Source organism: Ylistrum balloti, unplaced genomic scaffold (genome assembly GCF_031769215.1).
Source record: "Ylistrum balloti isolate Yb309-2 unplaced genomic scaffold, AGI_CSIRO_Ybal_v1 Utg370292, whole genome shotgun sequence".
NCBI classification, from domain to species: Eukaryota; Metazoa; Mollusca; class Bivalvia; order Pectinida; family Pectinidae; genus Ylistrum; species Ylistrum balloti.
The window spans coordinates 1,098,576-1,123,701 of record NW_026782221.1 but is presented as its reverse complement, the minus strand read 5'-3'; the positions used below and the strand labels follow the sequence as shown (position 1 = coordinate 1,123,701).

General features: G+C 35.2%; 1 protein-coding gene across 2 annotated transcripts in view; it reads left to right on the top strand.

Moving 5' to 3' along the window:
- The window catches only part of LOC132553033 (semaphorin-2A-like), a 73,651-nt gene extending 66,739 nt beyond the window's left edge, over nucleotides 1-6,912 (top strand). For both annotated transcript variants that reach the window (XM_060217238.1, XM_060217237.1), the window contains 4 exons: nucleotides 230-279; nucleotides 1,181-1,456; nucleotides 1,794-1,882; nucleotides 2,122-6,912. In XM_060217238.1, coding sequence (XP_060073221.1) covers nucleotides 230-279; nucleotides 1,181-1,456; nucleotides 1,794-1,882; nucleotides 2,122-2,145 — 439 coding nt within the window. In that variant the 3' untranslated portion in view covers nucleotides 2,146-6,912. The remainder of the gene's footprint in view (nucleotides 1-229; nucleotides 280-1,180; nucleotides 1,457-1,793; nucleotides 1,883-2,121) is intronic.
- Nucleotides 6,913-25,126: the final 18,214 nt, after the last annotated feature.

The following is a 25,126-nucleotide window of genomic DNA, read 5'->3' as shown; positions in this document are numbered from 1 at the left end:
CATCATCCACTGTATTACAATATTTGATTAGTCTATTAGTGAGAGATTTGCTAAGTGGTATGATATTTTGGTGAACAAAAAACATAAAGTTCATAAAAACATCTACTAAGCCAATAGTATATGCTGTTGGTGATTTCAGAATTTCTGACCCAGAATAACATTGAATCAGAAATAATGTTCATTGATAGACTTTGTTGATATTTGTAATATGATTTATTTTTAATTTCAGACCAAGCTATTACACTTACAAGAATATTGACAGTTATACCCCAGAAGCACGTAAGTTTGATATTACATTTTTAGCTCGACTGTTGGGAAAGGCGGAATGAGCTTATGCCATGGTGTGGAGAGCATCTGTCACCCATACTCAATGTCAGAGGTTTTTTCAAAACCTTTTAAAAACTTCTTCTCATTAACCAAAAGGTTGATAGGTCTCTGGGTTTAACCTGACAGTGTTTAGAAAAAAGAAATGACCTTGAATCATATTCAAGGTCACAGGGGTCAAATGATCAAAACCTGTAAAAGACTTCTTCTGGTAAACCAAAAGTCAAAGAAGTAGGATATTTGGTGGGAAGGTGTTACTAGGTCAAAGCATGACAAATTTTGAGGAAAAACAAAATTACGTCATAACTGTCACTGTTTAGAGTTGGTTTAGAAGCTTTTTGTTGTGGAAATTGGTGAGAATTTATGTGATGTGCCCAATTTGAGTGGTGATGGTGTACATGTTTTTGTCATAAACGCTGATTCAATTTTTGACAAACGTTGGATACAAGGTTAGAAATACAGGCTTGTTGTGCCTTTTGTCAAAACACAAGGATTTATATTTCCAAAGTTTAACAAAACAAGTCCCTTTTTCCTGATCAGTTTCAACTTTCATTTTGGATGCTTATTAATCTAAACTACAGAAATATTAGATATTTTTGTCACACAGAAAAAGTTAAAGACTTGTTACACAAACATTATTATTTTCTTCAGATTGTTTTCATGCATTGAGGTAATATAGATGTCTACTTTTTTTAGCTGTATATACAATGTACATAAGAAATAGTACATTGTATGTAGGTACACAAAAACACAAAATCAGTTCTGCTGCAATTAGTTCTAGTTTGAACCCATAGTTTAGTTTACTGATTATGTGCTGTCTGTGAATGACAGGTTAGAGTTTGGTCTTATGTTTTAGCTATGGATGATAAGGTAAGAACGAGGGGCAGCTCTATAGCACTGGACATCTCCTATATGAAATGTACCATACAGCGCTCCGTCCAATGGAAGTACAGGAAAAATTCGGACTCAAACCCTACTGACATTGATTTTGGAGGCCGTGGAGATCATTTTCACGTTGACCCCAAAGGTTCACTGATCTTGACTGATATTCAACCTGACCATAAAGGAATTTACAGTGCAGTGGACGAAATGGGCAATGTTTTGTCGGAGTACAATCTAAATGTTTTAGAAGGTAAGATATTAAATTTACAGCACCATGGACAAGACGGGCAATGTTCTCTCTAATATAATCAATATGACAGGTATATGATGTTTGATTGTATATAAATTACTGACTTTACTTGATATTTTGGTGATATTAATGTGCAAAGTAGCAAGGGAGATAACTGCTAATACCTGAGGGAAACTTGTTAGAAATAGGCTTGTTATTTTAGTGTGATTCAAATCTTTTGCATCAGTTGATAGAAAAGAGCTGTACATAGCTGTTGGTTTTTCCTTTAGTATACACACTACTCAAACTGATCAACATATTATTTCTTAAAGTCGTTCTTTTATCTTTAATTTTCTAGACAATGGTGACATAGAAACAGAATGGAAAAGGAAATTTGAGGAATGGTGTGATGAATTTGAAAAGCAGAAAAAGATTAGGGAATTATGGGTAAGCAAATTTAAATAGAGTTAAAAAAAATAACAATGGAGTAAAACCTATGGTATAAATGTGTTTAATTGATAGTGCAAAAGTGTCATCACAGCTGTTAATGTGTGAGCATTCTCAAACAAATCAATTTTGACATTTTCAAATAATTGATAAATGATGTAGAATAATTTCATCTGTTATACTACTTTGTCAGGTGATGAGTATTACTTAGGTACATGTATCTGCCTTTGTTCTTGCAGGAAAACACCTGTACCGGTTCTTAGTCAAAAAATCTTACTTCCAACATACAAGGACAATCTGACAGATACTGACCAACAACAACTGGTCAGTTCTATACAAATGCCATATACACATCATATCAGTCTTCCAGCATACCAAGACAGTCCAACAGGCCTAAAGGCCAGGAAACATTAATAAATTCTACACAGATATCATATACACATCATATCAGTCTTCCAGCATACCAAGACAGTCCAACATCAATAGTGCCAGATATAAACAAGAACCTGAAATTCACATATAGATGTAACCAAGACACAGAAAAAAAAGTATTTGTACTGTTCTTACTCTACCTGATGTGGGGATTGGTAGAGTTAAAGCATACAGAGATGGTTTTCTAAGAAATTATGTAGTTTTTTTATTCATTTTTAGTTTGCACATATGATGTGAAAGTTTTAGAAATACATTTCAAAACACTGACCAACACTAGTTGAGATAGACTGAATTGTGTGTATAAATGGCTGAAGGAACACGGCTAACACTTCCGATGTTCCCTGTGTAACCAGCCCCAGTCAAGACCTGTAGGACTTGGTTTGTTAGGGCTTGGCTTGATGCAGTCTTTTAAATGGAACCATTGTTAAAGGACGGGACATGATATCATTGCGTTGGGATAACACATTATGACATTAGTGTATCCTGTTATTGGACTATCATGTGGTATCTAAGGAGATTTCTGTTTGCAGTAATCAGGTAAACTTTGTCTACACCAGATGTGGTTCCAACACCAGACATGGTTCCTCTGTTTGCAGTATCGATTCTACAGCATTGGATGTGGTTCCAACACCAGATGTGGTTCCTATGTTTGCAGTATCGATTCTACAGCATTGGATGTGGTTCCAACACCAGATGTGGTTCCTATGTTTGCAGTATCGATTCTACAGCATTGGATGTGGTTCCTAAACCAGATATGATTCCTTCGTTTGAAGTTACCACTGATCAACACCAGTTGTGGTTCCTATGTTTGAAGTATCAATTCTACAGCACCCAATGTGGTTACTTCGAATGCTGCAAAATTGCTGCACTATTCTTGGATGTATCTTTGACTCAGAGAATAGTGCTTGGTAAATAATTCTTTGTCAAAGGTCAATTTTAAACTTAATTCTTTGATGAGACAATGCATTAACATTGTGATATAGAATAAGCCAGATTTATTAGTGTGCATGGTATGTGTACCATGTATAGAGTTTACTTCTATAGCTGTCACTAAGTGTTGATAGAGCTTGATACATAGCCTGCTTAGATAATGGACTAGGCAGCCGGGCAACAAGGTCAATGCTCAATAAGCTGTCAGCTGACAGGCATTTCTTATGAGACAATGTTTTAAATTAAAACAGAATCATGGAAAAGTGTTCTCCTGTCAGTAGCAACATTGTTTTAAGTATAACAAGAGAGAAATTCTACAGGGTGTATTAATAGAAATATCTCCTATGTTTATAGAAATGTGCCACATTTAGGACATAGAAACATTAGACACTAACAGTGCAATGTGTGTGATATAAATATTTTATACGACTTTGTCATCCAATTTTGTGCTATATTGGTTTCTCTGGGACATTCCAGTGTAGATAAAGAGAATCCGACTCATCATCGAATTTGTCTGTGTTTCCCTGACTGCTGTTTGTGTGCGAGTGTTTACATCACGAGTACTCCCTGTATATAGATATGTAAATATGTAAAAAGTACATTGGATTTATCATTGTTTGTATATAGCATTCAGATGTAAATATATCCAATGTAGAGAGAACAAAAATCAAAATGAAGTGTCAGCAGCATATTGCCTGAAGGATTTTATTGCTATTGTTGTACATTTGTTATGAATATGTTGACATCATGACTATAAGTCTTGTACGTTGTGTATGTAGTAGTGACATTTTCTTCTCCATTGTGAAGTCATCCAATTGTTTCTTTAAACACTTCTGCTGAACGTAGTTATGGACTACACTTTGGCAATAACATACCATAGTTTAAGTGTTGGTCTGCTAGCAATCTTTTTAACCGTCATCTCCAGACAGTTGTATAGATTTGTGTTGTACATGTAAATCTTACTAAATTTCAGAAAATTAATTCTATTTGTAATATTGTTATCTGTGCTCTCCCTTTGTATTACTGTTCCTGTTCAAAATCTGGCAACTGCACAACTTGGAACAATATTACTAGTGTAGATAACACACAGCAAGTCCCTCGGTAACTCGAGTACTACGTATCATTAATAACCCAAGTTCAATTGTAATATTAGGGTTACTGAGCATGGTACAATGTATCATTACAGTCAATAACTACGCTAGCTGTCGTGATAAATCTGTCAGGACATCCAAAGTAACATCTGTCTGAAATCTTTCTGTCCAGATATCTTAGATGCCTTCAAATTAGGCAGATAGTTTCAAAATATCATTATCAAAGTTCAGTTTTGAGGAAATTCCACTCAAAATCTGCTAGACCATTTGAACTTAACAATTCGGTTTTGTATGGTTATTATCTTTGGATCTAAGCTTACTGAAATTTCAAGAGGTAATACATTAGTATATTTAAGTGTGCAATATGGGTGTCATTGTTCTCGTAAGGTTGAGGCCAATGTTATTTGGGTTTTTTTTAACATGCATATACTCAAGTGTAGAGATATATACAGCTATACAAGTATTCTGTTTCATAGAGATACAGTTTGGTGTCCTACCATCTTTGTTACTGCATTGTCATAATGAGGTGACAAAAAAGTGGGATACATGACTTCTACCAATCAATGAAAAGTATGGACTCCATACCTTAGACAGCATTGGAAATATTTACATAAATCTAGGCTAGAAATAGCATGTCTGTGTGTGTTATCTGTGAGCAAGGTAGAATGTTTAATCATTCATCCAAAGTTATTCTCCATTAGTTATAATCTGTTAAAATAATGAAGATCATTTGATATCATGTTATGAGATAATTATACACATGGCTAAAACTGATATTAGCCTTTTCTTTTTTTTTTTTTTTTTTTTTTGTTGAAAAAATTTCTGTTTTCTAAACATAACTACCAGTAAAGTTCTCTTTTATTTCATTTTTTTCTTTTCAGTCTTCACTAAATTGCATCGTTCATGTATTTCTGTATGGGTGTAAAGTGCTTAAAGTCCAAGTTTTTTGACATGTAAATTGTTTATCAAACCCCATAGAGAAAGATTTTGTTTATAAATTGTATGTTCTACCTCCAGTCTATTGAGGTGTCTTCCCTTGATATTACCAACCTCTCAAATCTTGTCACTGGCCAGATACGAAAATGCAACTGATATAAAATTTCCTGGTTACTTCAGTTAAAAGGATAAGAATGTGACTCTTTCACATATATATACTTCTACACTGATGTCTCAATCAACATCCATTTTTTTACAAGTTTCCTGTAGCACTGAAATACCTATAATGGTTTAACAAGAGACTGGTTAGTGACAGGTTTAGAGGTAACCCAGTGTACTGGGATATAAGGATCTAGTCATGATGTACCTCCTAAACAGCTTCCTTTTACAAAACATTGATGTTTTAATAACATTTTCCAACTGAACTGCTTCATAATTGTTCAAAGTGTTTCATGTACTCCCTGTAGATGTATGTTGTATCATTTTATGTGGCAAGAAAACTATGATTTAATTCCGCTGAGGAATGGACAACACCATCATCGAAGTATTTTTTGGTTTAACAGATGGTCATATCAGTGGGCCATGTCATGGAGTCATCACTATTGCATCTCTTTCAGTTTAAACATTTGAGTACAGACTCCAATAAATGCTCCCAGTTACAGTGGTACAGAACAGTTCTATAGGAAGCATGGTACTGTCTAAATGTATCAAGGAAAACAAAACTCCAACAGATGCTCTGCCCAATGCATAAATTCTGTTAGAGGTTGGTTGGCTCAAAGGTTGAATTTTAATGGGAGTTGTCTCCCCTGTTCATGTTAACTTCCCAAATGATCCCAGCGCTTGACTGATTCAACATTGTTTGCATGGTATCTCATACATGTATTTCCTAGGCTGAGAAAGTACCATTTTTCAAGATATATTGTTGAAGTAAAAAAAAATGGTTAAGAAATTTTTCAGATGCACAATTTAAGATTTAATATGTATTGTATTTCATGTTATGATCAGCTTCACGTTTGAGATCCCATGTTTATTCTGTGTCCTGGAGTCAGTGCAACCACTTCTGATTAATACAAGTTGGTTTTGACAGAACAAGACTTAGATTCAACTTCGTTTATGGAATTCGGCTCATTTTACTGGCAAGATGTGGGATTCATTGAAGTGTAACTGAATTGTAAAGAACGAATTGTTCATACTCAGTACAACATATGTGCAACAATAAAAACTTTCTTTGTATGAAGAAATCATATTCTAGAAATAAGCACCAAAGTCATTCTTATTTGTCAGGAAAGCTTGACATTTCTTTAAAAGCTGGTGTGTGTACCTCCTAACATTATACATTTCAGTGAATTCATAAATCACACAGTTCTGCTTAAAGTCAAAACAGGGTATGCCTTTACAAATGGAAAATAAGCCCCGGGTAGATATTGGCAAAAATCTAGGAATGCTTGTCTCTACAACACAATACAGAAACATGTGTGATGTTCACATTTCTGTATGGTGTGTATACCTGTGTTCATTAAATCCAACATAACCAGTAAAACAGCATGTCATCTCGATATAAAATATCTTTATTTATTAATTTTATTGTATCATACAATATGTGTTTATTGTGCATTGAAAAAAATAAAACACTTAACTCTAGTTTTGTTCTTCATTCCATCTTCGTTGATTGAAATCTGATGCAGCATCTACCTGCCCTTTTAAACAGCTACTGATTGTTAAAAAAGAACACGCAGTACAAACTATACTTGGGAGTCTGTGTATTACGCGTCAGCTATAAAACAGGAAAATACCAACATATTAAAACAATTTATATTCAAACTTAAAATCTATGAAACGAAGGGGAAATATTACTGGAGATATTTACACAGAGGCCATTGAAAAGCACAAGGAGAATAAGACCAAGTGTTCTGGAAGAGTAAGCGTCTTCTGCTTCATCTACGACACCCGCCATGTAAACCTTGGTCAACCCATGTACGTAATGTCTGTTCTTAAATGAGTACAAAGTTTACAGCAATCAAACCACCAGACATACTGAGCATACTATGTAGACGGATCCACATGCAAGGAAAAAGAGAATATCCTAATGATTGTGGTGACTATCAATCTCCCCTTAGTCTTCACCAACCTTCCTCCAAACCCTTGTGTTGTCAGTTTATCCGTTAGCTGTTGGCGTCTTGCACGGAAATTGGTATATTGGCAACAAGCCCTTGAACATCGTATCAATTGTGTCATGTAAGCGCCATAGATTCGGGAAGGAAGGATGTGAAACAGTGGCTACATTGAAATTTAATTGTTTTCTTGCCATTTATTTTCATACAGTACTCAGGTTGACTCAACATCAACATGTTTAGGAAAATTCAATATTGATATAACTGTAAACAAAACAGATATGTATAAAGATAGAAAAGAAAACTAATGAAGGTTATCAATGGCGGACACAACGATGGGATGTTTTGTCAATATCCGTGACTGATCATATGTTAGAAAATAATTTCTTCACACGCTATGTTAGAGAAAAGCGCAGTTTGTCCTACATTGTAAAGGACCTATACGAGTCAATATCTGAAATTGTCACATTTCCTGTCCGAGCACTTCCCACTTGTTTATATTTGTTTCTCTTCAATCTATGTTAATGAGAACTTTTTAAAATAATATTTCACATGTAATATATTAATTAAACACATTTTCACTTTAAAAGAACGGCAATTTTTAAGAAATTTCTCATTTTCAGTATTAGCATTTTGTGAAAAGAGTGTTGTCCGAAGGTGCGGAGACCAACTTCGTATCTTTATAAAAATTGTTTCATTGGTTATAGAACCAATTACATTTTTAAAATATTGAAATTTGAGTCTGAAAAATAGATTTAAAATCAAGAAAAAAGATTTCACTTTATTTTTGGTATTTTAATTCTTTGTCACATGGTTTTGATTCCGTCCTGTTACCAGACACTTTCTGGTTCATTTGAAGCACTATTAACAAGTTGAGTACAATAACCCAGAATCCTTTCAAAACGCATCATTTCCTGTGTAATATTCTAAAAAGTTGAGGAGGAGTGATTTGAATAAACAATCAGAAGACATCAAAGGTAAGGATATCTCTTTGGTACAATTTTAGGCTCTGTGCTGTTATTCACTTTTAACAACATGGTTTAGGTTTTCTTTTAAGTCTAAGTGATTGATTTTGGAGCCTTAACTAAACATTTTGAAACTGCAAGTTTGCACCCTGCTCACATGTATAAGTCTGGAGAGTAATCTTGATTTAACACAAAATCTTCTGTGTTGTTATTTAAAAAAAAAAAGCAACATGACAGAAAAAAATTAGTAAAAGCAGAGAAACATTTTGTTCATATGTTATATTTTTAGACATGAACATCATCAGTATGTTGGTTAACAATGTAAATTTAAAAAAAGTAGCTTGTTTGTCTACTTTCAAATACAATTTAGCCGTTTGAAGAAGAAAACATTTTAGTTTCATCTATATCTATTCGAAAATGTAACGGTACAGAAACCTTTGGTAACAGGAAAGAAATGGAAACAGTAACAGGACGTAAAACAGACACAATTTTTCGAAGAATTAAAACAAACACTTTTGAAAATAACATTTTTTTATCAATATGTAACTGGTAACAACAATATCATCTTATTTGTTTGGAACATTTTCAACTTTTATTCTCATATTTAATAAAAAAAAAAAAAAAAAAAGACCTTTCAAAATAGAAAGTAACAGCACAGAAACTATTCAGCAGTAGATAAGTAACAGCAGAGAAATAATTTCTTTCGGATGTCTTTACATAAAACAGCATACAAAAACCCTTTGCAATTTTTACATTAAACAGTTGCATGTTGTCTTTATGGTTATGAATGACTTTGTATAACATACTGCTTATTATAGGCCAGATATTGTTGGTTTTGTTCTAGTAGTAACAGGACAGAAAGTACTGTGTAACAGCAGAGAACTCATTTGATAACAGCACAGAAATTTATGTTTTTCCTGCTGTCTCTATTCCAATCAAGAAGAAAAACACTTTCTAACTTTTCAATGAAGCAGTAGTTAGTTACAGTTATTGCTGAGGCTGACTTTGTTAAGGGTATTTATTATGATAATAGGCCAGATATTGTTGCTTTAATTTTATAAGTAACGGGACAGAGAGTACTGAGTAACAGCAGAGAACTCATTTGATAACAGCACAGAAAAACAACATTTCTTTCTTGATTGTCTATTCTTATCTATTGTACCAAAGTGTTAACATTTTTCTATCAAGCATTTCTTGGTTGCCTTCGTTATTGAGAGTTATTTCATATAAGTTACACCTATCCCAAAATTGTTATTTCAATTGATATTGTAACAGGACAGATGTTGTTGAACACAGAAAATTATTAACAGCTTTATGTTAATTTTATCTTCCAAGAAATAAAAAGAAAAATCAGAATGTATGTATTTACAACAATAATTGTCTATAAAAGGGTAACAGCAAAGGAGCACATTGACCAACATGAGTAATTTATATATGTTGGTATGACTTTGTTCACATTGTTAGGAAAGAAATTAAGTAAAATTATATCTTTATATGTAGCAGTATTTGTACAATTATCATATTTGAGTATTTCTAAATAGAACAACAAAGGAACAAAAGCTTATAGGATCAAATTAGAAGTATTTATTTCACATTCATTGCAAATTATATAATGGGCATTTTATTTTCCTCCAGGTAAAAAATCATGGCTTTGAGTGCTGCGGAGAAGCAACGACGTTACCGGCAGAGACGCGATGCTGATCCTCAGCGAAGACAAGAATATCTAAGAAAAGAATGATTAAAATACCAAGACGATTTGAAGAAAGGAAAACCAAAGCATATTGCACGGGTATCAGAGCGGGGAAAAAGAAGCTTGCGTAAGAAATGGAGGACAGAAAAAAGGCAATTGAAGGAACGCCGAAAATTAGTAGAGAATATAATTACTCCTCCTCCGTCACCAGATCAAGTCCCAAGGCATAATCCAGTGGTTGGTGCATCTGGATCTCAAGAATCATCAAGTCATCAGAACAGGAAAAAGGCAAAAGCTGCTACCAAAGCCTACAGGGAGATTGCAGAGAAAACTGCCAAAATCAAAGTTCCAACAAAAAAAGTTGAAATGTACAGAAAAAGATTGAGCAGATGTAAAGAAAAACAGGAACCTGCTTGTAAGGAAAACATGCCACAGAAACAAACAAGAAATGTCATGGGACAATCTAAAAAGAATATACGCAAGACTCTTTATTTTCATCATTCATTGCTATCACAGCTAAAAGAAGACCAGAAAAAGGAGAAAAATATGTCAGGTCATTGTTAACAAGACACATATTGAAGAAGTATAAGATCAAGACATTTGCCGTGAAAATAATCAATGCCCACAGGAAGAGGGAGAGCAGAAAGAAGGGGACCTTGACGGAGAGGCTGAAAGCTACAGTTCTCAATTTCTATTTACGGGACGATGTGTCACGACTGATCCCAAGAATTAAATCTACATTAACAAAGAATGGGATAAAGAAGCAAAAAAGACTTTTACTGGATATGCTGAAAATTTTACATCATAAATATCAGGCAGAAGATAGAAAGTATGGGATCAGTTACACAGTTTTCTGAGGCCATTTTGGGTTGTTATTCCAACCGAAAAGGACAGGGACACTTGTTTGTGTAAACTTTGTGACAATGGACGTCTGCTTGCAGAGGGATTAAGCAAAACCAAAGTGTTCCAATCTGAGGACTTGCTGGAACTGGCCAAGCAAATTGTGTGCAATGTAAATAAGAAAGATTGTATGTATGGAGCATGCAAAACATTTTTAAAAAAAAAACCACCGAGCCTTATACCTTTGAATACTAAACAAAATCTTGATGTGGCAGCTACATGGAAGGAGTGGACAACAAGAAAGGAGAAAAGGACTTTCAAATTAGGTGAAACAAAAGAGGTTACTCTTGTGGTGAAAAGGGATGTAGCAGGGACTCTCAAGTCTCAATTGAAAGCCATAAATGAATATTTAAAACCTCGTCTAACAACTCATCTCTTCAACATCTACAATCAATTTCAGCATTACAGGACAATCAAACACACAATTACTGACGAGGAATATGTAATTAACATAGATTATGCTGAGAACTTTGTCGAGAAAATGCACTCAGAGATTCAAAGTATGCATTTTGGAGCTAGTCAGCCACAGATAACACTACACACTGGCATATATTTCATAAAGGATGATGCAGAGGGTTCTACATTCTGTACGCTATCTGAGTCACTCCAACTTGGACCAGCAGCTGTTTGGACCTACGTACGACCAGTATTAGCTGAAATAAAAAGCAAAAACCCTAATGTATCATATATTCATATCTACAGCGATCGCCCTGTCACCCAATATAAACAAAAGAATAACTTTTACTTGCTCTCCACTGAAATCTTCAACATGGGGTTTAAAGGTGCATCCTGGAATTTCCAAGCTGCTGTTCATGGAAAGGGTATTCCCGATGCAGTTGGTGGAAGTTTAAAGAGAACCGCTAATCAAAGAGTAATGTGTGGTGATGATATCATGAATTCAAATCAATTTAAGGAAGCTCTTGACAAAACAGAAAGCAAAATTAAGTTGTTTATTGCTAGCACAAGGGAGGTCCAGGATGCTGAAGAGAAACTGGATAGGGTAAAAAAAAACACTTGAAACCTATTCCGAGTACTTTGATGTTGCGTCAAATTCAGACTGTGCTTCCCGGGCAACTAAGATACCGGGATGTAAGTTGTATCTGCACTGACGAGAATACATGCAATGGACACAGTTTCAAACAGTTCTCTTTCCGTCTTTGCGATATAATGAAGCAAGCACAGAAAAACACGCAGAAGCGTTTTCTTAATAAACAAAGCAAGGAATCACCAAAAGTGAAACACAAAGAAAACCTAAAACAGAATCCATTCCCAAAATTATCCAATATAAAAGTTGAAGAAAGTTGAGAACATGAAGGAAGTGCTGTTGAAAGAGAAATAACTAAGCACACATCTGAGAGGCCTGCTTCTTTGTGTATAGACAAAAACTACTATCATCAATGTTTAATAGAACTGCAGTCATACAAAACTTTAATTTAAACAGAAATGTGAGTCATTTGGTAATGATCAGGGCATTGTAGGACAGAAGAAACATTCTTGAGTGTAAGTGCACAGTTGATCAACATGCATTGGACATCTATCCAAATGATGCACCAAGCAACCAAATACTCTTTCCGGTTGTTGTTAGAGCTGACGGAGACTGCCTTCCGGCGTCTGGTAGCATGTTTGTGTATGGAAATGATAATCATGTTGCCGAGTTGAGATTTAGGATTGTTCGGGAGCTTGTTCTGCATGGAGAAATTTACCTGGATACAGACTACCTCTGGAAAGGAACACCTAAAACTGAAGTGAAAAAGTCCTGATCTTCGAAAAGCTTTTGTCACGTACTCGGAAGAATTTGTGCCTGGCGTCCAACTAAGTGAAAAATAACATTCAAACAATATACCACAATGAGGTGATGAAGATTTCGAGACCCAAATCTTACATGGGTATCTGGCAATTATTTAGACTTTCGAGTGACAGGAAAATGAAGATTTACTCCGTATACTCAAAACTTGGCAATTCAAACGTCCGAAAAGACTTGAACAGAATGATACATCCTCGGGAAAAAGCATCAGAGGATATGGCTGTAATAATGTGGAGTACTACTCGAAGTGATATGTCTATCGCACACTGGGTACCCAACCATTTCTTACCAGTGATACCCATTAACGTAGAGAATAAAGAAGGTGTGTCCAGCATGCTGCTACAAAGAGAGAACAGGGATATAGATCGCACGGACTCTGATGGCATAGAACACTGGCCTAGCCCGAATGAGACAGTGAACCTTCTTGGTGATTTAGTGGGCATTGATGCAGACACAGACAGGCTAAGGAACTTCGATATAGCTGATCTTTTGAATGGTGCAGATGTGAAAGCATACAAAGAGAAGACCTCAGATAGTGGAGATCATGGAAAGAGACGCAGCAGTGAACTCTGATCATGTAAATCTCATAGATGGTGCTTATGTGGAAGGAGACACAGATAAATCAGATGATGTGGAATATGGAGATGATACTAACCTGAAAATGGACGAGACAAATTCAGGTGATGCTGATCTCAAGGAAAATGCTGATGTCAAAGCGGAGAAAGATATTGATGCAGATGTGGAATATGCTGCCATAGAAATGGACGAGAAGATGGTCATGGATAATGTAAATCTCATAGAGGGTGCTTATTTTGAAGCAGACACAGAGAAGTCAGATGAAGTTGAACATGGAGATGATACTAATTTGAAGATGAACGAGACAAATTCAGGTGATATCGATATTAAGGAGAATGCTAATGTAAATGCAGAGAAAGATATTGATGCAGACGTGGAACATGCTTCCATAGAAACAGACGAGAAGATGGACTCTGATAGTGTAAATCCTTTGGAGGATGCTTCTGTGGATGCAGACAAAAAGGTGATTTCGGATGATACTGGTATATTAGGGAAGAAGACAGTAATCAATGTCGATACACTTCACATTGGTTCTCATGTAGTTGTTATATATGACGAAGTTGCGTATCCAGGAAAAATACTGAAAATAAACTGTTCACAAAAGGAACTATTTGTTGAATGCATGAAATATATTACTGAAAAAGTGTACATTTGGCCAAGAAGGAAAGTTAGGTGTTGGTATACTTTTTCGGATGTGCTCTGTATCATACCTGATCCTGTTAGAATAAAAAATACAAACAAGTACCTGGTGGAACTATAGAATAGAAAAACAAGAAAAAAACAGAACAGTTTGAGTATATACTTTATTTTTTTCATTTCTAAACTTGTGAGACATGGATAAATTTGTGAATTTCCTTTGTCAGTTTAAGTTTTTTGACGTGTTTGTTTGACAAGTTTCTTTGAAACATTTAGAAATATTCAATAATAGATAGATAATACTTGTGAGCTTGTCGAGAACTGTATTTGTATATATATCAAACAATGCACTATTACCTGTCACAATTTACTTACTTACGAGTTGGATTTGTCTTTATGTTGGTAAACCCACAAGAAAATAAATTATGACAGGTAATTGAGCATTGTTTGATGCCATTGTTAATGCATAATGCATGATATCAAAACTAGGATCACATTTCAAAAATGAGGTTGAATTCTTCTTAAAAGATTTTTGTAGGTTGGAATAAGGTTTGTACTTAAATGTTACACTTTTTTCTTTCTACTGTGTATTCTCCACTGCAGTAGAACATAAAATTGAAAAATGTCCATATTACCTTTGAATAGTGTCATTTCATGGAGGTTTAATGATTTCAGGTAAATATAATTACCTGTCTGGTGCATTACACCTGTATCTATAGAAGAAAGCAAGATTCCATCCTGCTACTATATAGCACAAGGTAACCCCCTTTATATTGCGGTATTTAAGTAATTTGGGGGTTATTTTTAAAGGAACATATCTGTCTAACTCTAAAATCTTGATACAACCATTCATATAAAAAATTCTGAGAGAGTAAATCATTTGTGCAAATATCACAGACGAAGGGACTAATCCGTCCTGTTACTGTGTTCTCTCCTGTTATCACAAATTCTGTCCTGTTACTGATATTAAAAATAAATAGTAAAGATAATTCAAATTTTGAATTGCCTGTGCTTTTTAGAAAAATGAAAGACTGAAATATGATGTACCTCAAAAGCATTGTTATATTTTTGTACATTCAGTTAAAAAAAGACAGGGAAAACACAAAAATATTGAAAAAGCAGCAATCGTGCATAAGCATGTTTTATTCTCCACATTATAACAAAGAATTGCAAAATCACAGTTTCAAAGCACTTTTCTGTGAAAACTAATGCAATATTTTTATCATATCAGAAAAATAACTAATTCTAGTTTTTCATTGTTTTTTAAAACAATTTAGTAAAATGGTAACAGGACAGAACATGTTAAAATATTTACAACATATTTTTGGTCATAAATCTAATGTTCATGTTATGTGTTTATACAATAAAACACAAAATAACTGCACTCTTTTTTCTGAGTTTTCCTTTTTGCAAAATGTGGCAATTTCTGATATTGACTCATACACAATACAGTGCATCAGGAATATCATTATGATCACAATAACAGTCGTATTAGTCTAAACAACATACACGTGACAAAAACTTCATTTGAAATAATAACGCAATTACTTATAGGTTTCTCTTTTTTCAGAAATCTTACTGAAAACATACAACTGAGTAGCACCTTTCAATAAGCACTTTGAATTACAGTAGAGCCATAATGAATTGAACTGCATCAGAGAGGCGCACTTGCTCCAAAAATTACATGACTTCCACACTCTCTGAGAAGACAGAAGGTTGTGATATCCTCACATGACTTCCACACTCCACGAGAAGACAGTAGGTTGTGATATTCTCACAGGACTTTCACACTCCACGAGAAGACAGAAGGTTGTGATATTCTCACATTACTTCCACACTCCCCGAGAAGACAGAAGGTTGTGATATTCTCACATGACTTCCACACTCCACGAGAAGACAGAAGGTTGTGATATTCTCACATGACTTCCACACTCCCCGAGAAGACAGAAGGTTGTGATATTCTCACATGACTTCCACACTCCACGAGAAGACAGAAGGTTGTGATATTCTCACATTACTTCCACACTCTCCGAGAAGACAGAAGGTTGTGATATTCTCACATGACTTCCACACTCCCCGAGAAGACAGAAGGTTGTGATATTCTCACATTACTTCCACACTCCCCGAGAAGACAGAAGGTTGTGTTATCTCACATGACTTCCACACTCCAAGAGAAGACAGAAGGTTGTGTTATCTCACATGACTTCTACACTCCACGAGAAGACGGAAGGTTGTGATATTCTCACAGGACTTCGTTGGTTACACCCAGATTTCTGTATAAATACAGTTTAGACTAAAAGTCGACAGACAAAGACTACATTTATACCTGAGCTTAGTCTGTGAAATATGACGTTAACATCCGTCCCCTTTATCATCAGGGTGTCCATGTCGTACAGTCTAGTAGTGCACTTGGAGGTCTACTTCGTCTGTTGGAAGAAATAGTGGAAACAAATCAGGTTTACTGACTCCATATATTAAATAGTAACTGTATTTACACCTGGTCACTTTTATATTTCCCATTTGAGTTTTAAATGTTAACAATATTCTAATCAGAATTGACCTTAATATGATATTTTATAATATGGTCTAACGTTTCACTGCTGAGAATTGACATATATATATTTCACACGTAACGTATTGGTAGGCCGCTGGTGATAGCGGCGCGGAATAAGTTTTTTCGCATGACGTATGCAGGTTGATTAATCAGTTGTCAAGACTAAGACGCTATACAGCCAGGAGGCATGTCGACACTGGGATATCACCATCTGTACGTTTTAATCATCTTTACACTGAGTCGTTATTGTCGATTGCAGCAATTCACAAACATCCCATATTGACTTCAGAGGCGTAGCGCGTCAACAGGTAGGTCATGTCTACGTACTAATTAAGTTTTCACCTGTAAGGTACTGACTTGATTTTACTGTAGATATTGTAATGCATGACAATTATTACAGGTAGTAAACGATGCATGATGTTTACAATCTCTGTACTCCTTGTGAATGTCGCCTTGAATATGGCTTGTTTTGCGTGACGATTGTGTCTTTAAATTGAGAACCGTGGTTAAGTATTACAATAAGACAGAGATCTGTAGACTACATAATGTGTATAGCCGGTAAGTAGTTTATTTACCATGTATGTCCCTGGACACGTTGTCTTGATTTTTTAACACATTCTTACTTATTTAAAACATCTGTTAAGATAATGTAAGGTATGAACTGTCGGACCCGCTTTCAGAATTGGACGGGGACACTTATGCAGACGTAACTGTTGACCGTACTTAAATATCGGACGAGATACTTCTATATGCCAATAATTTAAAAGATGCAGAAAATGTTTTGCATCTTTAGGTCGTACTAAAAAGGATGTTTGTTTTTCATAAACATTAGAAGAAAGCCTTGTGAGTTCTTTATCAGCGATGGGTGGTGAGCTGTAGGAGGCGATAAGTATCTTCTAACTGTCAGTTTTTGGGTTTTCTTTGTCATGCCTTAAATGTCGTATTTTCTAGACTTTTGTAAAGTTAAATGTCAACATTTCGTTCGGGTCTAACGATATAATAATTCATAATTTTTACATAATTTGTAAAATGAATTTTAAATTGTCATTTATAATTATAATTATCTATAAACAAAAAAAACCCCATCTTTTTAAAACACAAACGTTTTCTGTTGTGATTGCTTTTTAACCCTAAGGGAGATAACTCTACATCGTGTTGGAAGACGTGATAGATTTATCATAATTTTGACTGTTAATGGACTCAGTTTTTGATGAAGGTTTGGCTATGCCTTTGGTTATCTTTAAAGTATACCTCGAGTAAAAATGAAAAAGAATACAGTATTATTTATGATCCAAAATTAAAAAAAGTTGAAAACCGTATCGAAATCTGCCGACCCATTACCGTGATATTGACGTGTAAAGTGTACGACTTTCACCTGTCCTACTAATTAATCAGCCTAAGAATAGGACCCTATCGGCTGTGACGTCACAACGACTAGTAGTAGCCGCTTTGGAAGGAATAGGCGAGACCGAGTATATATATGCTACGCATTGCTAGATTGCAAATGAACGTTTTATACTTTTGAGGATAACATATGACATTTGTCAGAATTTTCAATAATCAATTAAAACATATTTGTTGTAAACCTTAGAACAAGAGATGAGGCACAAGTTGTTATAAATTTAAACCATCTCACAATGTATATTTACATATGGACAACAAAATAAATATCATGGGAAATGCATATATCTACAATAATTATTACTATTAAAATCCAAATCTGTCACCTTAATGTACATGTCTAAAGGTATTTGAATTAAGCGGTACAGTGCCTTTTTGTTGCCACTGCCTGGTTCTTCGATGTTTTTGTTGTCACTGCCTGGTTCTCCGATGTTTTTGTTGCCACTGCCTGGTTCTCCGATGTTTTTGTTGCCACTGCCTTGTTCTCCGATGTTTTTGTTGCCACTGCCTGGTTCTCCGATGTTTTTGTTGCCACTGCCTGGTTCTCCGATGTTTTTGTTGTCACTGCCTGGTTCTCCGATGTTTTTGTTGCCACTGCCTGGTTCTCCGATGTTTTTGTTACCACTGCCTGGTTCTCCGATGTTTTTGTTGTCACTGCCTGGTTCTCCGATGTTTTTATTGCCACTGCCTGGTTCTCCGATGTTTAGACCGCGGGTTCTTATACCATTAGAAATATTGTTAAATTCCTTGTTTTCATAATCTTTTTTTAATACATGTATGCAGAAAAAGTCAGAATGAAACCTATACCACTTGGAATATAATTATCACTGACAAATAAGTAACGTAATTACATGATGACGTGATGATGTTTTAAGTGCGTCACGTATTTCTGCAATAGATATGTACTTCCTTTAATTATCCTCCGATCATTGTGTTTAGACACATGGACACTAATTAATACCCTATCATGTTATTAGTGATCCGTAATACACATCATCACTATGGAATCATATTTCTATTGAAATTTGTCATTAATCTGTGTGTCTTTTGTACAATCTTTATGATACCATATGATATACACTGCTGGTGGACCTAATCCCCGAAGTTAACCCGAACCTGCATGCCACGCTTTATTTTATTCCATATACTTTAGAATTTTTTTCTGAAATTATCAGCTATTGAAAAATTACGAAATTATTGAATTATGAGTCTAGTGTTCATCCCCCTTCTTTCGATCATTTTGGATATTCCTCAGTCGCCTCCTAGGTTTCAATATTTAGGCCCATAGCATTACTGACAAGTCCTAGAAGAACGAAACAGCAGTATGATGCTGATTATTTCATTGTCTGGCTCTGCTGTATCCAAGTGTAAATTTGTATGGAAGGTGCTATTCACTTGTATGTCTTTTGTTCAATAGTTTTCAACAATTTAGACTCCAAGCATCACTGACAGGTCATAGAAGGAGGAAATCGTTGGTATGATTTTTTTCATGTCTACAGCTTAAGCCTTATTGACCGAGACTCTTGCACTTGGAACATTAATGGCTGACGGTTCAATATATTCGCCAGCCTCTTACGCCTGGTTTTATTTCATCTAATCCTTTCATTTGGTGAAATGTCTTACTTGATTGTTCACTTTCAAATCTATAGTTTTATCATAATGTAACATCAATATAAAAAGGGCGGATTGATGTTTGATTTCAGTAAATTTATGGAATCTACAAACTTTCCGAAAGCTTGCGTGATTTACCACACACAATTCTAGACAGTTGGCTGTACGTCAAGTAGAATTACACGCGTTGGTTTGACAAGCTTCTTATATCTTGATGTCGGTCTGTTTGCTATGTATCGGTTTTAAACAGGACGCATTGTTCATCTCCAGCAATATTGAGACCATTTATCAGTTAGCATTGCAGTCAAAAGTCAATGCACGTACTTTATAAAGTAAGCAGAATGGGGAAAATTGAATAAAAAATTACAATACGTTGTTCGAAGACATGTGAACTGTCTCTGTTGCTTAAGATTGTGAGATCATTTATTTGATGCGTTGAACATTAAAAGTAATAAACATAACATAATGACAGTGATAATCAGACTGTCCCGTCTCAGCATGACGTTAAGATTGCTTCCTTACTTCAGGCCGAATCAGCTATAGTTCAGTGTAATACCTCTCATATTGTTTTGCAGGTATAGAAAATGCCCCGTGTAAGATGAGGAGACTCGATTTTTAGCTCACCTGGCCTGGCGACCATCTTCCGTCGTCAGTCAACTATAACTATATATTGCAGCTATTCATGACCGACGGAGCGGATTTCAATCAAATTTGGTCTGAAGCATCCTTGGGGTAAGTGGGAATCAATTTTGTGTGAATGGTAGGTCTGAAGCATGCTTGGGTGAAGTAAAGTCCATTTTGAAGTGAGGCTCATCAGGGGAAATAATTTTCTTCTAAAGAAATGTAAAATTTTGCATAATTGACTTAAATATCCAGGTGAGCGATACAGGCCCTCTTGGCTCATGTTTAGCCTTTCTTTCGTGTGTGGTTTCGAAAATCATTACAGAATAATTATCATCATATAATTTAGTTAAAATGAAGATGTACAAGAAATCACAAATGACAACAGCTGGTCATTCTATGTTATCTTCCATATCTGAATGGCGTCCCTCTGCTGCATATACAAGTAATTATAAAACCACCGAAAAATCAACAGCATTTCTATTATCAGTAGTATTGATCAGAATTAAGATTATACTTGTTGACAAGTTTTGTATATCACGATACAGCCTTTCTGCAGCTAACTCTTACATTGTACATTTCTTTTCCAAAGGTGGAAAGGCGTGAATGATCTGAATGGGTATACAATATCGGTATCCCTCGCGCAGAAGTTTCCATCTTTCGACTTCAATGAATACACTACATTACTACGCTGTATCTAACCATATCAGGAAGGGTCAGTTCGTTTTATTTATCGGTAAGTACCCTTTTTCACAAAAACAAAGTCTTTTCAAAATGCGTCCTCTCCTTATGCTTAAGATGCTCTCCACATAGAACAAAAATTTGTGTTTTTTTATGAGATTTAGATTGATTATTTATTAAAACCTCTCTAATACTCAGAATCAAACATAACTTTTCTAAGATAGCAACTACTCCTGGTGTGTTTTCATTACAGTCAATTTATGTGATTTGTTTTCTTTCAGAAAGGAAAACTAAATTGGCTCAAGTTGAATACTTGCTGTAGTTGTCTGGGTGGACTGGGAGAAAGGTCGAGAGATCACAAAGATACCTGAACACACAGTCGTGTATACCTTGTAATAGTGAAGGTTTCTACGTCCGCAGTTACTAACCTTAGCAGCAACATGGCGGGTAAATCGAAGACAAATAATGTTGGGGTATGTGATGGAGACTTGCGGAATCCGGTGGACACGGTCATATTTACAACAAAATGTAATAACCGCAAGCTTTCGGTGTGTTGTGTGATTTTGCTTGCGTTAAGCTTTGGTATGTTATTAGTGATGGCCCGTAATACGTGGTACTTAAAAATGATTTCCTACAAACTCAGAGACACTATCCATGACTTTGAGGAAGTACATCAACGTTTCATGTGGATAAATAGTCAGTTAAGGCATTCCCGAAACGTGTCTCGTCTGTCTGTGCTCAACAACGGCGGTCATGTGTGATTCAGAAGTACTGTCTTTTCTTCAGTGTTTAACACGAGAGTTTGGAGAGATAAATATCTAGACTCAGACACGATAAAACAAATGGTATAATAAGACAGTTTAGGATTCGCCCATCCACAAATGTATCGGGAAACTTGATGTTTTCCTAATTAAATAAGTACATTACGGGACGACATTGGACCCCACATTGTGCCTATTTAGATTTTACAAAACTCACAAAATTAAGACATCTTTCTTCTGGAAATGGTATGTTCTTGTAAATAGGATGGAATCCGCTTAAGCAGGCTCTAATATTTCCTAACATTTACATGTTAGTTGTGCAAGTTCAATTTTGTGACATGGTATGCTTGCTATTACATTAAAAAGCTCTCTTCGAATAAAGTATGGGTTAAGTGCACTTTATCTGTTGTTTTACATACATTTTAATATGATTTCCTCATTTTTAAGAAATGCCAGTTATTCCAGTGAAGCCCGAGTCTTGCTCTCCATCGATGACATCCGCCGGTCAAGTACATGTATCATCAAGATCTCAGGCATATCATCAAACACATAACTTGTTATAGAATACTTCCCAAGTATCTTTAAATCTGCGCACGACATCTATCGCGGAAATCGACATATTAGGAACAAGCTGCATTTTATTAAATTCTCCGCCAGTAGTAAACACAGTGGTAAACCACGATTTAAATATATGGAAACGCTGCAATTGGTAAACAGTGGTAAACCACGATTTAAATATATGGAAACGCTGCAAGTAGTAACAGTGGTAAACCACGATTTAAATATATGGAAACGCTGCAAGTAGTAACAGTGGTAAACCACGATTTAAATATATATGGAAACGCAGCAAGTAGTAAACACAGCAGTAAACCACGACTTTAAACATATGGAAACGCTGCAAGTAGTAACAGTGTTAAACCACGATTTAAATATATATGGAAACGCTGCAATTGGTAAACACAGTGGTAAACCACGATTTAAATATATAGAAACGCTGCAATTGGTAAACACAGTGGTAAACCACGATTTAAATATATATGGAAACGCTGCAATTGGTAAATACAGTGGTAAACCACGATTTAAATATATATGGAAACGCTGCAAGTAGTAACAGTGTTAAACCACGATTTAAATATATATGGAAACGCTGCAATTGGTAAACACAGTGGTAAACCACGATTTAAATATATATGGAAACGCTGCAATTGGTAAACACAGTGGTAAACCACGATTTAAATATATGGAAACGCTGCAATTGGTAAATACAGTGGTAAACCACGATTTGAATATATATGGAAACGCTGCAAGTAGAAACAGTGGTAAACTCGATTTAAATATATGGAAACGCTGCAAATATTAACAGTATTAAACCACGATTTACATATATTGAAATATTGGTAAACACAGTGGTAAACCACAATTTTAACATATGGAAACGCTGCAAGTAGTAACAGTGGTAAACCACGATTTAAACATATGGAAACGCTGCAAGTAGTAACAGTGGTAAACCACGATTTAAACATATGGAAACGCTGCAAGTAGTAACAGTGGTAAACCACAATTTTAACATATGGAAACGCTGCAAGTAGTAACAGTGGTAAACCACGATTTAAACATATGGAAACGCTGCAAGTAGTAACAGTGGTAAACCACGATTTAGATATATGGAAACGCTATATAACAGTGCTAAAACCACGATTTAAATATATATAGAAACGCTGCAATTGGTAAACACAGTGGTAAACCACGATTTAAATATATGGAAACGCTGCATATATGGTAAACCACGATTTAAATATATGGAAACGCTGCAAGTAGTAACAGTGGTAAACCACGATTTAAATATATATGGAAACGCAGCAAGTAGTAAACACAGCAGTAAACCACGACTTTAAACATATGGAAACGCTGCAAGTAGTAACAGTGTTAAACCACGATTTAAATATATATGGAAACGCTGCAATTGGTAAACACAGTGGTAAACCACGATTTAAATATATAGAAACGCTGCAATTGGTAAACACAGTGGTAAACCACGATTTAAATATATATGGAAACGCTGCAATTGGTAAATACAGTGGTAAACCACGATTTAAATATATATGGAAACGCTGCAAGTAGTAACAGTGTTAAACCACGATTTAAATATATATGGAAACGCTGCAATTGGTAAACACAGTGGTAAACCACAATTTTAACATATGGAAACGCTGCAAGTAGTAACAGTGGTAAACCACGATTTAAACATATGGAAACGCTGCAAGTAGTAACAGTGGTAAACCACGATTTAAACATATGGAAACGCTGCAAGTAGTAACAGTGGTAAACCACAATTTTAACATATGGAAACGCTGCAAGTAGTAACAGTGGTAAACCACGATTTAAACATATGGAAACGCTGCAAGTAGTAACAGTGGTAAACCACGATTTAGATATATGGAAACGCTGCAAGTAGTAACAGTGCTAAAACCACGATTTAAATATATATAGAAACGCTGCAATTGGTAAACACAGTGGTAAACCACGATTTAAATATATGGAAACGCTGCAAGTAGTAACAGTGGTAAACCACGATTTAAATATATGGAAACGCTGCAAGTAGTAACAGTGGTAAACCACGATTTAAATATATATGGAAACGCAGCAAGTAGTAAACACAGCAGTAAACCACGACTTTAAACATATGGAAACGCTGCAAGTAGTAACAGTGTTAAACCACGATTTAAATATATATGGAAACGCTGCAATTGGTAAACACAGTGGTAAACCACGATTTAAATATATAGAAACGCTGCAATTGGTAAACACAGTGGTAAACCACGATTTAAATATATATGGAAACGCTGCAATTGGTAAATACAGTGGTAAACCACGATTTAAATATATATGGAAACGCTGCAAGTAGTAACAGTGTTAAACCACGATTTAAATATATATGGAAACGCTGCAATTGGTAAACACAGTGGTAAACCACGATTTAAATATATATGGAAACGCTGCAATTGGTAAACACAGTGGTAAACCACGATTTAAATATATGGAAACGCTGCAATTGGTAAATACAGTGGTAAACCACGATTTGAATATATATGGAAACGCTGCAAGTAGAAACAGTGGTAAACTCGATTTAAATATATGGAAACGCTGCAAGTAGTAACAGTGGTAAACCACGATTAAAATATATGGAAACGCTGCAATTGGTTAACACAGTGGTAAACCACGATTAAAATATATGGAAACGCTGCAATTGGTAAACAGTGGTAAACCACGATTTAAATATATGGAAACGCTGCAGTTGGTAAACACAGTGGTAAACCACGATTTAAATATATGGAAACGCTGCAAGTAGTAAACACAGTGGTAAAACACGATTTAAATATATATGGAAACGCTGCAATTGGTAAACACAGTGGTAAACTCGATTTAAATATATGGAAACGCTGCAAATATTAACAGTATTAAACCACGATTTACATATATTGAAATGCTGCAATTGGTAAACACAGTGGTAAACCACAATTTTAACATATGGAAACGCTGCAAG